The 14405-nt window shown below is 43.5% G+C and overlaps 1 protein-coding gene across 17 annotated transcripts in view; it reads left to right on the forward strand.

Annotated features, from left to right (window-relative positions):
- LOC102398746 (nuclear body protein SP140-like protein) overlaps positions 1-14405 on the forward strand; it is a 98148-nt gene that overhangs the window by 31310 nt on the left and 52433 nt on the right. For 11 of the 17 annotated variants that reach the window (XM_044937943.2, XM_044937942.2, XM_006047060.4 and 8 more), the window contains exons 2-7: positions 3557-3725; positions 5742-5825; positions 7614-7664; positions 7933-8004; positions 12487-12636; positions 13158-13241. In XM_044937943.2, the coding sequence (XP_044793878.1) occupies positions 3557-3725; positions 5742-5825; positions 7614-7664; positions 7933-8004; positions 12487-12636; positions 13158-13241 (610 nt within the window). Of the gene's footprint in view, positions 1-1763; positions 1927-3556; positions 3726-5741; positions 5826-7613; positions 7665-7932; positions 8005-12486; positions 12637-13157; positions 13242-14405 lie in introns of those variants that run through there. The other 6 variants (XM_006047061.3, XM_044937945.1, XM_006047055.4 and 3 more) reach the window with 6 other exon arrangements.

A 14405-nucleotide genomic window follows, 5' to 3' on the forward strand; every position in this document is an offset into this window, starting at 1 on the left:
ACTCCTACACATCAATAATAAAAGACAACCCAGTAATATAAATGGGCCAAAGGCTAGAAAAGGCACTTCAAAAAAGATTATGAATAGCCAATGAGCTCAATATTATCAGTCATTAAAAAAATACAGGTTAAAACTGTATGAAATACCATATTATATATTATAGACTAAAAATGGCTAAAACTAGAAAGCTTATTTCTAACAGACTTTGGAATAGTTTGACAGATTCTAAAACTATTAAACATACTCCTACACAATGATCCAACAATTCCACTCCTAGTTATTTGCTGAAGGGAAATTAAAACATCTTGTCACCAAAAAACTTGTACAAGAACCACAGCTTTATTCAAACTAGTCCTGAACTAGAATACACCCAAATGTCCATTAACAGGAAAATGAATAAGTAGATTGTGGTAGGTCCACACAATGGAATATCTTCAACAATAACAGAACCAAATTTCTGTTCATCTAAGATGGATGATGAGCAAAAGAAGTCAGGCACAAAGCACACGTGATGTAGTTTTTTCATGTATACAGTGTTAAAGTGCTAGTCATTCAGTCATGTCCAACCCTGCAAACCCACGGACTATGGCCCTCCAGGTTCCTCTGTCATGGAATTTCCTAGCCAAGAATACTGAAGTGGGCAGCCATTCCGTTCTCCAGGGGATCTTCCCAACCCAGGTCTCCTGCATTGCAGGCACATTCTTTACCATCTGAGCCACCAGGGAATATGAAGTCCAATCATGCCTGCATGCTCAGTCATGTCTGACTCTTCACAACCCTATGGATGATAGCCCACCAGGCCCCTCTGTCAGTGGAATTTTCCAGGCAAGAATATTGGAGTGGGTTGCCATGCCCTTCTCCAGGGGATCTTCCCAACCCAGGGATTGAACCCCACATCTCTTGCATCTCCTGCACTGGTGGACAGGTTCTTTACCACTACTGCCACCTGGGAAGACCGTGTGAAGTTCAGTAACAAGTAAAATTAACATATGGTTACAAAAAGGATAGCACTGTTTCCCTCTGAGCTGGGTATACTCTGTCTGGGTATAAGTGGTCAGGATGCAAACTGAGGGTGGAAGGTATGATGTTGTGTTCTTCATTTTTCAAATAACACATCAGTTTTCCACAACATGTCTCCCCTGTGATCTCCACTGGGTCTCCAGGGTTCTGCAGGACTCACTGGTTGCTTTCCTGACCTCTGGGAGTATTTTCCACCTACAATAGTGGTTAGCGATCCTCTGACCACTTTTTGTCTCATAAATTTTGGTAGAACTCTCTTATCTGCTCATTGCCCCTGCCATTCTCCTTGTCATTGTGAATCCAATCCCTTTATTAGCATTTTTAGTGGGAAGTGGTGGCAATAATAAAAAGAAGATAAATGATTCTCTTTAATTGGCAGTATTTAACCAGGAACATTTTTTTACAGGATGTTGATTCAATAAAGTGGTTATTCCCCAATGCATTTTGAGTACTGAAAAGTACCCAAATATACTGGACAAAGGCAGATATCTTTATAATGGTTTTGATTGGGACAGACTGGAATGGACTTCTTTAGTCCTGTACTTCAGTCTTTCTTAACTTCCACACTTTTCTTCAACTATATCATTTTTTGTTGTTTCCATTGCTTTTATTTCTTTACTGAAACCACTTATTCTATATATGTTGGTTCTTCACAATCTATTCTTTATATATAAAATGTTACAGCCTTCACAAGCATCTCGGAATCTTGATGACCATTTTCACATGATATTCTTCTTCCTTAGGATGTCCACAGAAAACCAGAACACAGAAGACAGGCTTGTCTTTGAGACTGTATTCAGGCACTTCAAAAGACATAAAGTGGAGATTTCAACTGCAATTAAAAAGACATTTCCTTTCTTTGAGGGCCTTCGTGATCGCGAACTCATCACCAATAAAATGTATGAAGTAAGTGAGGTTTCTTATGTCACCATCTGGTAAACCAGCCCCAAACTAAGCTATGTTTTTATATCCTGAGCACAGCTAGCTAACTGAGGAGTGTCCTATGAATAGAAGACTTCTTAACTATTGTTACGGATGTTCAAGTATTGTTGTGAGGTAGAAAGGGAGAAAGAGAGTGGAAACAGGCATCACTGGAGACAGTCCTTCCTCTGACTGAAGAGACGGTGCTCTTGGTGGCCACTGGAGTCAGGCAGGCTGGATCTAAAATAGTTGTGCTCCACAGATGTTTAATACACACAGTACAGCATAAACTAAGAATTAAAAGTAAGTGTAATAAATTCATGAATAATTTAAATGAGATGATTTAGTGAAATAATAATTGACGCAGCATTTCTTTTTGAAGAACATCAATTTAAACAGTTGGGCTTCCCTCGTAGCTCAGTGGGTAAAGAATCTGCCTGCAATGCAGGAGACCTGGGTTTGATCTCTGGGTTGGGAAGATCCCCTGGAGAAGGAAATGGCTACCCAATCCAGTATTCTTGCCTGGAGAATCCCATGGACAGAGGAGCCTGGTGGGTTACAGTCCATGGAGTCACAAGAGTCAGACATGACTTAGTGACTAAAGCAACCAATTTAGATCTGAGAACATTAAAACCCACAGGGAACTGATGTCTTGTTAGGACAAATTTGGGAGTAGATGCTTGTTATTCTTTCTCCGACAGTTTTCTTTCTCCAACAGGGGTTTTTCTTTTTCCATTTATTTATTTCCTTATTTATGTATTTATTTCCTTATTTATGTATTTATTTGTGCTCTTTCGGAGAAGGCAATGGCACCCCACTCCAGTACTCTTGCCTGGAAAATCCCATGGACGGAGGAGCCTGGTAGGCTGCAGTCCATGGGGTTGCTGAGGGTCGGACACGACTGAGTGGCTTCACTTTCACTTTTCACTTTCATGCATTGGAGAAGGAAATGGCAACCCACTCCAGTGTTCTTGCCTGGAGAATCCCAGGGACGGGGGAGCCTGGTGGGCTGCCGTCTATGGGGTCGCACAGAGTCAGACACAACTGAAGCGACTTAGCAGCAGCAATTGTGCTCTTTCTGGAGTCTTGGACTTTGAGTTAATTTTAGTGATAGGCATTGTTGGAGATACAGGGGTGCAGATCTTCAGCTTGTCCTCCGAACATGCTTTCCCTGTGGCCAAGTTCACAAAATGGAGCACTGTCCCCTGGCTTCCTTGAGCTCTTCCAGGCCAAGTCAGGATTGGTGAAGGGGCAGGAGTTGTCCAGTCAACAGAATAGTGGCTCGTCACCTGCCAAGTCTATTCCTCAAAGAGTTGACCAGGCTCTTAGCTACATATTCATTAACTTTGAACCCACTTTTAATCTTCAGAATTGTGCCTTCTTACATCTAATGTAAGTTAGGGTGAGGAGATCAGATTCACAAATGGATAGTTTTAAGAAGAGAGGATTTATTGTTTCACTTAGTAGTCATACAAATATACAGAAATGCTAAACCTCTACGTGAAAAGACACCTATGTATGGAAATTGGAATACATTAACTTGACATCTCTTTCTAGGGCTCTCTTGTAACCTGGAAGTCTGTATTTATACTTTTCTTCATTCATTGTTTTTAAGGACTGTCAAGATTCTTGTAGAAACCTGGTCCCTGTACCAAAAGTAGTGTACAATGTTCTCAGTGAGCTGGAAAAGACATTTAACCAGTCACTTCTGGAAGCATTGTTCAGCGACGTCAACATGCAAGAATATCCTGATTTAAATCATGTTCGTAAAAGCTTTGAAAACGGTAATTAGCTTATTTTCTACCTTTTGATGTTCAAGGTCAATTCTGTTCAACAAGTATATATTGAGCTCCCATCACGTGCCATAACTGGTGTTGAGCAGTGGGGATATAACAGTTAACAAAGCACACTTGAGTCTTCTCAAATCGAACCTAGGTCTTCTACATTTCCGGCAGATTCTTCACCATCTGAGCCACCAAGTTCTTCTCAAAGCTCGTGTTATAAAGGCTATGGTACAACACCAACCTGGAGATCTGCTTAACTAGACACTTAGACTCACAGGAGGACCAGAGCCACAGTGGCATCTGATTTAGATGACAAATGACAGGCCAGCAGTGGTCTACATAGCAGTCCACTGAGTTGGTTACTACCCTTCTCAAGCTTAGCTGTGGGTATAGGATCCACCCTGGCTTAGAAACAACAGATCAACAGGGTCAGTATCTCAGCAACTCCAGAATCATAGCTTTCAGGGTCCCCTAGAGGGACAAGCCAGATTATAAGAATCACCACAACCCAAGAATGTGGTGATTCAAAGAAGACCCAAGAACAGTCTGTAGGTAGACCCTCCCAGTCCAGGTCATTTTAACCCCTCAAACCCAGGGTTGACCTGGTAACACAGAAGAAAGGCCACTTTCATCAGATTTCTAGAGTAATTAGCACAAAAGTTAACTTATATCAAATTTTCCCTTAAAGGAAAAATGGTTTTAATCATATTTCCTCCTCAAATAATCACAAAGGCTATTCTCTTCCAGGGCTTGTTTTTGGTGCCACATGTAACTAAATGTTGACTTTTTTCTGAGAAGGTATAATTTATCCTTTTTAAATGCTGGTGACTCACATCTACACTTGCTGCCAACCCCCTGCCCCTGGCAGAGGTCACTGCTGTCCACAAGAGCTTGGGTCAGTGACTAAACTCCAGAGGATGGGGACTGTGGTCCAGGGCATGATATCTCTCCTGTTTCTAGGCTCCCCCCTCATCCCTGTCTCGTGTGCTGAAGTCCTTCCTCCCTTAGGCCTCCTTCACCTTTTCTGGGCTTTGGGCCACTGTCCTCCTCATACCTGCCATGTGACTTTGCTGGAACTTGACCCATGCTCCGGGGAAGACAAAGTAGTACCCGTGGTTCCCACAGTCCTGTTCATCTCACCCCTTAGTGGGCATTTTCCCAGGAGGCGCTCCTGCCATCAGCTCTGAGGCAGCCTCCCACCATGTCTCCTTCCTAGACTCCTGGCAGTGATCTACCCACTAGGCTCCTTGGTTTATTTCCTTCCTCCTACATCTGCTAAGTTACTTACATGCAGGGTCTCTGGGCTGGTGTCCTGGCCTCCTCTTGTTGGCAGCCTCTTGGGTCCATGGTCCAGGAGTCGTGGGCATGCCCTGCAGTACCGCAATAGGCAATCCCTGTGTGCAGCTTCAGAGTTTCCTTTTTTGTGGGATCTGGACCACTCTGGGAGCTCCGACTAGCAACCCCACCACGCCCCCCACACCCTCTGGTTTGTCTCTTTGGAAACTGAGCATCCTCCCCAACACAATTAAGCCCAAACCTCCTCTTATCTAGAGCCTTCTTTAAAGCCTTTGGGCTTTCTCTTTTACACACACACACACACACACACACACACACACACACCCCTCTGTAGGATCCTAGTCATGCTTCAGAAGAAATTTGTTTCTTTCTTACATTTTGAACAATGCAGTTAACACATTTCACTTCCCTTATTTATTTTGACATGTGTTGTCCACATGGTGTGACATTTATTGTACATGACTGACAGCCTCAGGATGTTCCCAGGACTCCTTTGTCCTTATATTTGAGTGGCTCATTTCTATGCAGGGAACATAACTACTCCCTTGCTGGAGTTTCTCTTTTCTGTCCAAGGAAGATGAGGGAACTTTACCATGAAGGTTGGGATCCACTGAGCTCTGAGTGACCCGAGAGCTGGAAATACCTAAATGTGCAATTCTAAGATGATGTTCCTGGTCTCTGGTGGAGATCTTTAATTGTGTTTTCTCTTCCTCTCTTCAGCAATCCAAGAAAAACTTGGTTATGAAGAAACTGATGGAGAAGAGAGGGAGGAGAGGCCTGCCATCCAACTGAGCCTTGAGCAAGGTGATTGAGACCAAGAACAAACCAATTCTCCCTTGCTAAGAGGAAAAAGAGAAGGGGAGGTGGAGGCCCGAGTCCTGAGCAAAGATTGAGAATCAGGGAAGAAACAATGAAGGACCACGGAGAAGTCAGGCAGGGATATTTGTATGAACATCTAACCAGAGGCTAAGTCCTGGAGGAGTGGCTATGACAAGAGGTTTTTGCCCCAAATACCAAGACAAAGGAAGAGGAACCCAAGGTGTCAGTAACCAGATTAAAGAGAATGGCTGCCTGGAAGTCACTGTGATTTGGAAAGAATCCTATAGGAGAAGATCAATGTGAAGTTGTGATGTAATCACTATGGGCCCAAGGTCAAGGTCAATGTCAAAGAGGAGGCCGTTGATGATGGCAGAAGAAAGGACTGATTTAAATGTGGGGGAGGTTGTTCAAGAGCAGGAATATTCAAGGAGAACGGTGGTCATATGGATTCAGTGGTGAGGAATGGTAGAGATGCGGAGGAGAAGATGTGGGTATTTGAGAGAGAGAGGAGAGGAAAAAGAAGAAATGAAAGGAGAAAGGGGTCAGTTCAGTTCAGTTCAGTTCAGTTGCTGAGTCATGTCCGACTCTGCAACCCCATGCATCGCAGCACGCCAGGCCTCCCTGTCCATCACCAACTCCCGGAATTCACTGAGACTCACATCCATCGAATCAGTGATGCCATCCAGCCATCTCATCCTTTGTCGTCCCCTTCTCCTCTTGCCCCCAATCCCTCCCAGCATCAGAGTCTTTTCCAATGAGTCAACTCTTCGCATGAGGTGGCCAAAGTACTGGAGTTTCAGCTTTAGCATCATTCCTTCCAAAGAAATCCCAGGGCTGATCTCCTTCAGAATGGACGGGTTGGATCTCCTTGCAGTCCAAGGACACAACAAAAACAAGCAAGTTAATAACAGCTCACTTGATTGAAAGTTTCTTCTGGCAGTTGTGGGTTTATTGCCATTGGATGGTATTATCACTTATGGGCCTATTTTGCAGATAAGGAAGCTGAAATCTAGAAAGACCTTGTATGTAGTTGGCCTGGGATCAAATGAGCAAGGATGGAACCAGGCATTCTGAACCCAGAGCCTGTGTTTTCAACCCTGGATACTCCCTGGTAGCCTAATGGGACAGACAAAACCCAGAAACAAAAGGAGGGAAATATACAAAGAGGGAAGTGAAGTGAAAGTCACTCTGTCATGTCCGACTCTTTTTGACTCCATGGACTGTAGCCCACCAGGCTCCTCTATCCATGGGATTTCCTAAGCAAGAATACTGGAGAGGGTTGCCATTCTGGAGAAAGTGGAGGAGAATCAGACGTTGAATCCTCAGGGAGAGGCTAACAAGACAGATTAAACAGACCTGTACAGGGAGGGAGTGGATGAAGAGGGGGTAGGGACTTTGTAGGAAGTAAGGTAAGGTCACCAGTCAGGGCAACTCTAGGGACCAAGGCCAGTTCACCATGGCTGTGGAAGTCAAGATAAGCCATTGCTAGGTACTGAATGGCTGGTGGAGATCATGCAGTGAGATGGCCTGGCCAAAGCCCTCTCAGCCAGGAGTGCCCCTGACCTACCTTCCACTTGAGGATTTGGGGTCAGGCTGTAAGAGTTGGATGAGATCCATCAGGCTCAGATGGTCTCTGTATTGTTGTCTACTGGGGGTCTCAAGCTTCTTATTTATAAAAAAAAAAAAAAGAAAGAAAGAAAAGAAGGGAATTAGGGGAGGGTGGCACAGTCCCTACTTCAATTTCTGAAATAAATTTTTAATTTCCCCTCCTAGGAACTTCTAGAGGCCTGACTTGGTCTGGTGGAGAATCCTCATCTTATGATGGTCTGTTGTTGACTCTGTTCTGTGATGCTTTGCTGCTTGTGTCCCCTTCTAGGCTGTGTGGGGGGCAGAGCGGCTGCTTCTTTGTATCAGAAATTTGTCAGTCTTTGCATCTGCAGTTTCTCCAAGGGTCAGTGCTCTGAGTTGCTGGGAAGGTCGCTGCTTCTGGGCTCCTTAAATGCACTTGCTGCCAGTCCCCAAAGACTCTGGGCCTGATTGTTTTGCCCCTGCATCTGGCTTCACCATTTTCTGTTCTGCTTTTTTTGATCAGGCAGTGATCTTGGTGCTTCGATGTCATGTCTGGCAGAGACCAGTGCTACAACCAGAGTGGTGGAAGAAGCAGGTGATGGGCATTCCTCGGGGCCGGGGGTGGGGGGGGAGGGGGGGAGGGGGAGTCCTCCCATAACTTCAATTAACCCATAACATTCTTAATGATATTCTTAATTCTTAACATTCTTATTATTTAAATTTTATTGCTCAGCTTTCTCATTTGTAATATAGGGATATTACAGGCAGATTGTCATGAGGCTATGAAATGGAACAAGGATGGGAGTGCATTTAACAGTCACTAGGTATTCATTGGGCTTCCCTGGTGGCTCAGTAGCACTGTTGACAATAGCTAGGACATGGAAACAACCTAGATGTCCACCGGCAGATGAATGGATAAGGAAGTCGTGGTACAAATACACAATGAAATATTGCTCAGCTATAAAAAAAGAACACATCTGAGTCAGTTTTAATGAGTTGGATGAAACTGGAGCCTATTATACAGAGTGAAGAAAGCCAGAAAGAGAAACACCAATACAGTATGTTAACGCATATATATGGAATTTATAAAGAGGGTAACGACAACCTATATGCAAGACAACAAAAGAGACACAGATGTAGAGAACAGACTTTTGGACTATGGAGGAGAAGGCAAGGGTGGGACAGTATGAGAGAATAGCACTGAAACATGTATATTACCATATGTAAAATAGATGACCAGTGCAAGTTCGATGATGAAGCAGGGCACTCAAAGCTGGTGCGCTAAGACAACCCAGAGGGATGGAGTGAAGAGGAAGGTGGGAGGGGGGTTCAGGATTGTGGGACACATGTACACCCATGGTTGATTCATGTCGATGTATGGCAAAAACCATCACAATATTGTAAAGTAATTAGCCTCCAATTAAAGTTAATAAATTAATTAAAAAAAAAAGAATCTGCCTGCAATTCCGGAGACCCAGGTTCAGTCCCTGGGTCAGGAAGATCCTCTGGAGAAGGGAATAACTACCCACTCCAGTATTCTTGCCTGGTAAATCCCATGGACAGAGGAGCCTGGCAGGCTACAGTCTATGGGGTTGCAAAAGAGTCAGACACACCTTAGCAACTAAACAACAAGGTACTCAGTACATGTTTGTTCCCTGAATAAAAAGTACTGGTACAAAAAATATACTGTTAATTGAAAACATTAATCATAACGATTTTATTTTTTTCATCATGGTATCCTGGTGGCTCAGAGGGTAAAGCGTCTGCCTGCAATGAGGGAGACCTGCGTTCGATCCCTGGGTTGGGAAGATCCCCTGGAGAAGGAAATGGCAACCCACTCCAGTATTCTTACCTGAAGAATCCCATGGACAGAGGAACCTGGTAGGCTGCAGTTCATGGGGTCACAAAGAGTCAGACATGACTGAGCAACTTCACTTTCACTTTCATCCCACATATTGATACAGCCAGTCATTTATTTAATCTTCCCCCAAACCTGAAAATGTGTATATATTATCCTTGTGTTTCAGACGAAAAAGAATCAGCTTAGAGAACTCGGTTATTTGTACAAGTTCACCCCAGCTGAGAATCAGGATTGAGCGCTGCTGTACACGGTGTCACAGCAGGAGTTCGGGGGCCCATAGCCTGGCTTCAGCTTCTACCTCAAGATCTTGGGGTAGTGACTAGCCCTCTTTGTTCCTCAGTTTCATCATCTGTAAAATGGACATGATAATAGCACCTATTTCAGAGGGTGATGGATTTTAAACCAGTTACATCATGTAAAGCGTTCACAGCCTTGTCTGGGGCTGTATCGGTGTTCCATGCATTTGTTGTTATTACTACCTTTAATCATCATCTTTATTTGTGTCTGGTGCCAGAGTCCATGCTTCTAACTCTTACATTCGTAGTACACTTTGAGATTTATTTCTCTCATAGGTGTTCATTGGATTTACTGATTCCCCAGCTGGAAAAGCAGTGAAAATAGCAATGCCACCTTCTGGCCCAGGAAGATAAATTGAAGGTCATAGTTTTCCCTGCTTACAGCACACTACTCTATAACAAATTTTAAGTCTTTATTCCATGACTCACCTTAGTAAGGAAGGAACATAGAGGAGTCTCAGGGAACTACCCACAACATGAAAGGCTCTTATATGTAGCTTCCCTTAGGGATGTATTATTTTAAAAAAGAATGTTCTAAATTAGTAATATGCTTTTATAAAAGAAGAACTTTCACAAAGTGATTTTTGAAAGCACAGTAATACTATTTTGCTATTTTAGCTTTTTTTAATTGAAGGATATTTGCTTTACAGAATTTTGTGGTTTTCTGTCAAATACCAACAAGAATCAGCCATAGGTACACCCATGTCCCCTCCCTCCCAAATCTCCCTCCCATCTCCCTCCCCATCCCACTCTTCTAGATTGTCACAGAGCCCATTTGAGTTCCCTGAGTCATACAGCAAATTCCCATTGGCTATCTATTTTATATATGGTATTGTAAGTTTCCATTTTACTCTCTCTTTTATCTCATCCTTTCCCTCCTCCTCACTCCATGTCCATATGTCTGTTTCTCCCTTGCTGCCCTGAAAATTAATTGATCAGTACAATCTTTCTAGATTCCATATGTATGTGTCAGTATACAATATTTATATTTCTCTTTCTGATTTACTTCACTCTGTATAATAGGCCCTGGGTTCATCCACCTCATTAGAACTGACTCAAATGCATTTCTTTTTATGGCCAAGTAATATTCCACTGGATATATGTACCACAGCTTCTTTCCATTCATCTGTAGATGGACATCTAGGTTGCTTCCATGTTCTAGCTATTGTAAAAAATGACACAATGAACATTGGGATACATGTGTCTTTTTCAATTTTGGTTTTCTCAGGGTATATGCCTAGGAATGGGATTGCTGGGTCATATAATGGTTTCATTCCTAGCTTTTTCAGGAATCTCCATACCGTCTTCCATAGTGGCTGTATCAATTTACATTCCCACCAGCAATGGGAGAGGGTTCCCTTTTCTCCACACCCACTCCAGCATTTATTGTTTGTAGACTTTCTGATGTTGGCCATTCTGACTGGTGTAAGGTGGTATCTCATTGTAGTTTCAATTTGCATTTCTCTAATAATGAGCAATGTTGAGCATATTTTCATGTGTTTGTTAGCCATTTGCATGTCTTCTTTGGAGAAATGTCCGTTTCGGTCTTATTCCCACTTTTTGATTGTTTTTTGTTTTTTTTTTTTTCTGGTATCGAGTTGTATACAAGTCTGCTTGTACATTTTGGAAATTAATTCTTTGTCAGTTGTTTCCTTTGAGATTATTTTCTCCCACTCTTATTTATAGTTTCCTTTGCTGAAAAACACAGTAATACTTTTAACAAATCACATTTATTCAAAACGTTAAGAGTTAAAAATACATATGGATGAATATATATTAGCCATTCATCTGCTAGTACAGCTGATGGAAACAGGAAAGGATAAACGGATGGAATTGTGACAAGCAATGAGCAGAAGAGAAAGGATTCAGTGTGTGTGGGGGGCGGGATATGGAGGGAGGAGGCAATGAAGTTCTCTGAAATTCACAGCATGGTCTGGGAGCACCCTTACCAGGAAATGAAATCCCAGAGCATCTTGATGGTGGGGCGCAAGGAATATAAAGAGAGAAACTTCAACCTAGGACCCAAATGATACACAGCAAGTCACCAGTAAATGTGTTCGAGCGTCTGACCTGACAAGGTGGGCTGACGTGCCCAGGTGAGAGGAGCGCTGTGTCTCACGCCCGGCCCCCACCCCAAGGGGAGGCTCCCAGTCATGAGGAAGAGGCACAAAACAAGCCCAGGACCCACATTCCATACTAAAACTTTGGGAAATAATTTTAAATCATGCTTCATGTTAATTACTTTGTTCAGAAAAATAACACTAAGAGAGAAAAATCCAAACTGCAGTGAAAAATATGTCTATGTGTTCATACATTATTGAGGCTGGTGGGAACAGAGTGGGAGGGGTTGATGGAATCATTGAGGACCAGAGATGGTTGCCATGGAGGAAGGGCGTGTGTGCTGGTCCTGGGTGGTTTGCCTGGGGATTCAGTCCTTCCCCTCCCCTGCTCTGCTCGGCCCTCTGTCTCTGGCCGCTGGCCCCTGCAGACTTGTTTGTCAGCTCCCCTTGCTGCTGACTCCCTGCTGGGTTCCTAGCATGGAGACCCTGGCAGGAGAGTGGGAGTAAGGGAGGAGCCGGGTGTTTCTCCATCACTGCCTCCAGCTACAATTCTGGCAGCAGCCGCAGCTCAGCCTTGACTGCACCTTCCACGAAGCAGGCAAATCATGGCTTAGCCTCTGCCTGCCCAGCGACCTCAGCCCGTGATCTCATCCTCTATCCCTCCTGTAGCTTCCTGTTGACCCTTCTTTATGTTGTCACATTTTTCCACTTGATCTTCTGTGCTCTTCCATCAGCTGTGTAGCCAATCCCTGGATTAAATATCCTCTGCTCTAAAAACTTAGAGTGCTTTGTATTTTCCTGTTGGATTCTGCTGGATGTTGAAGGAAAATAAAATATTTATAAATCAAAATGTGGTTTAGGTACAGCCTCCCCTGAAAACAGACTCTCAGATCACCTCAGTGAAACAGAAGATATAAATGCAAAGAGGAATGATACACCCAGCAACCAGAACGATGCACTGGAAAGCCAACAAGCAAATGAACAATGTGACCAAGAATCTGAATCAGCAGGTAAGGCTGGCTGGCTTTGCCTGGGGAGTAGAGATGCTTACCACGGGGGAAGGGTACGACGTCCAGGACATGCTGGTCCTGCGTGGTTTGCCCAGGGATTCAGTCCTTACCCTCTTAAAGGGGTCAAGAGGGCCTGACTGGTGACAGAGAATGAATTCATGCACCACTCAAGGAAACATCTATTAACAAAGAAAGGGGAAATTACACAGACACTGAGGGCAGAAACTGAGCCTAATGTACTGATGGGAAAGACCTGGAGGAAGAAAGTGAAAAAAGAAAAACTAAGAAGGTGAAGTGTCCCAGACCCAGCGAGGAAGAGAAACAGAAACAAGAGTCAGGGAGAGATTGGCTCCAGAATCAGTGCAGCGCGGCACTTTCGTGGGGTGAAGGTGGCAATAAGTGCAGACAGGCTCAAAGTAGACACATAAGAAGGGAAGAGAAGTTGGGGAAGAGGCGATAAAATGGAAATAGGGCAAAGCCAATCTCTGCTGGGTGTCAGCTGTGGTCTTTTTTATCTTCAGAGTTCTGTGAACCAGCACCTATCCAATCAAATGATTCAGATGCCGGGGAGGAGACACCCGACCTGTTACCTTCTAACATAGAAAGTAATTATTACTTACCTTACCTATTTTCTTTCTTTTTTTAACTTTTATTTTATCCTTTTTTTTTTTTTTTAATGGCCATGTTACATGCATGTGAGATCTTAGCTTCCTGGACAAGGGTTGAGCCCATGTCCCCTGCATTGGAAACACAGTCTTAACCATTGAATTGCCAGGGAAGTGTCGTATCTTACCAATTTTCTAATTACATCTTTGTTTTCCTTTGCTCTCCAATACTACCTCACCCCTTCAAGATCCTAACACCATCCAAGACAATGCAGCCTTACCCACAAGCTCTAGCTGACTTAGCAGGTGTAAATTGCAATGGAGAAGGAAAGCTGAACTCTTTGGTGGACAGGGTATCCCTGGGAAGAAGGTGCAAAAAGGAAGAATAGGAAAAGGTGGACTGGGGAGCATCAAATAACAAAGTACAAAAATGAGAGAGATTTTAGATACATTGACATGGAGTCCAAATAATGCCATGTTGTGGAGTTGATGAAAAGAATTAAGTTGCAACTTCCTTTTCAGAGGTTATAGCAAAACACGGAAATCACACAAGATGCTGCAGGTCAGATATGCATGAAAGGAAGCTCAGATGAAGGGCCTTCTAGAAAGAAAGAGACAGGTAGAGGGATGTGGTGTGTTGAACACTGGTGAAACAGGGAGAACTTTGGTGATGATCTGAGAGCTTAAATGAGGAAAATATATAGAATGACAAAATTGACACAGAGGAGACATACAGAGGTCATATTACTATGACCTCTGAGAATAGGAGAATAGGAGAAAGTAGGGAACATAATAGAGAATGAATACATTGAAAAAGCAAGTAGGGAACAGCTGGGTCAGGCCAAGGGTGAGACCCTGGGGCACACCTAAGGACTGTCTTACTGTTGGCACCTTCGTGAGTCCTGGGCACCTCCTTTGCCTCATCCTAGACACTGCTAGGTCTTGGGGACAGTGATTTTTAAAATGCAGAGGAAAAGAGATGAATAGAGGAAGATACCAATGAAAAAGAATACCAAAAAACCAGAAAACTGGAGGTGGGAGAGGCACAAAGAGGATAACTTGACAACAAATGAAAAATTGGTAGAGAGTGGACCATACAGAGAGAGGAGACAAATCAAGACGCTATCCCATTAGAGGAGACTGTCATTAAAAAGGAGGCAAAAG

The sequence above is a fragment of the Bubalus bubalis genome, chromosome 2, assembly GCF_019923935.1.
Source record: "Bubalus bubalis isolate 160015118507 breed Murrah chromosome 2, NDDB_SH_1, whole genome shotgun sequence".
Lineage (NCBI taxonomy): Eukaryota > Metazoa > Chordata > Mammalia > Artiodactyla > Bovidae > Bubalus > Bubalus bubalis.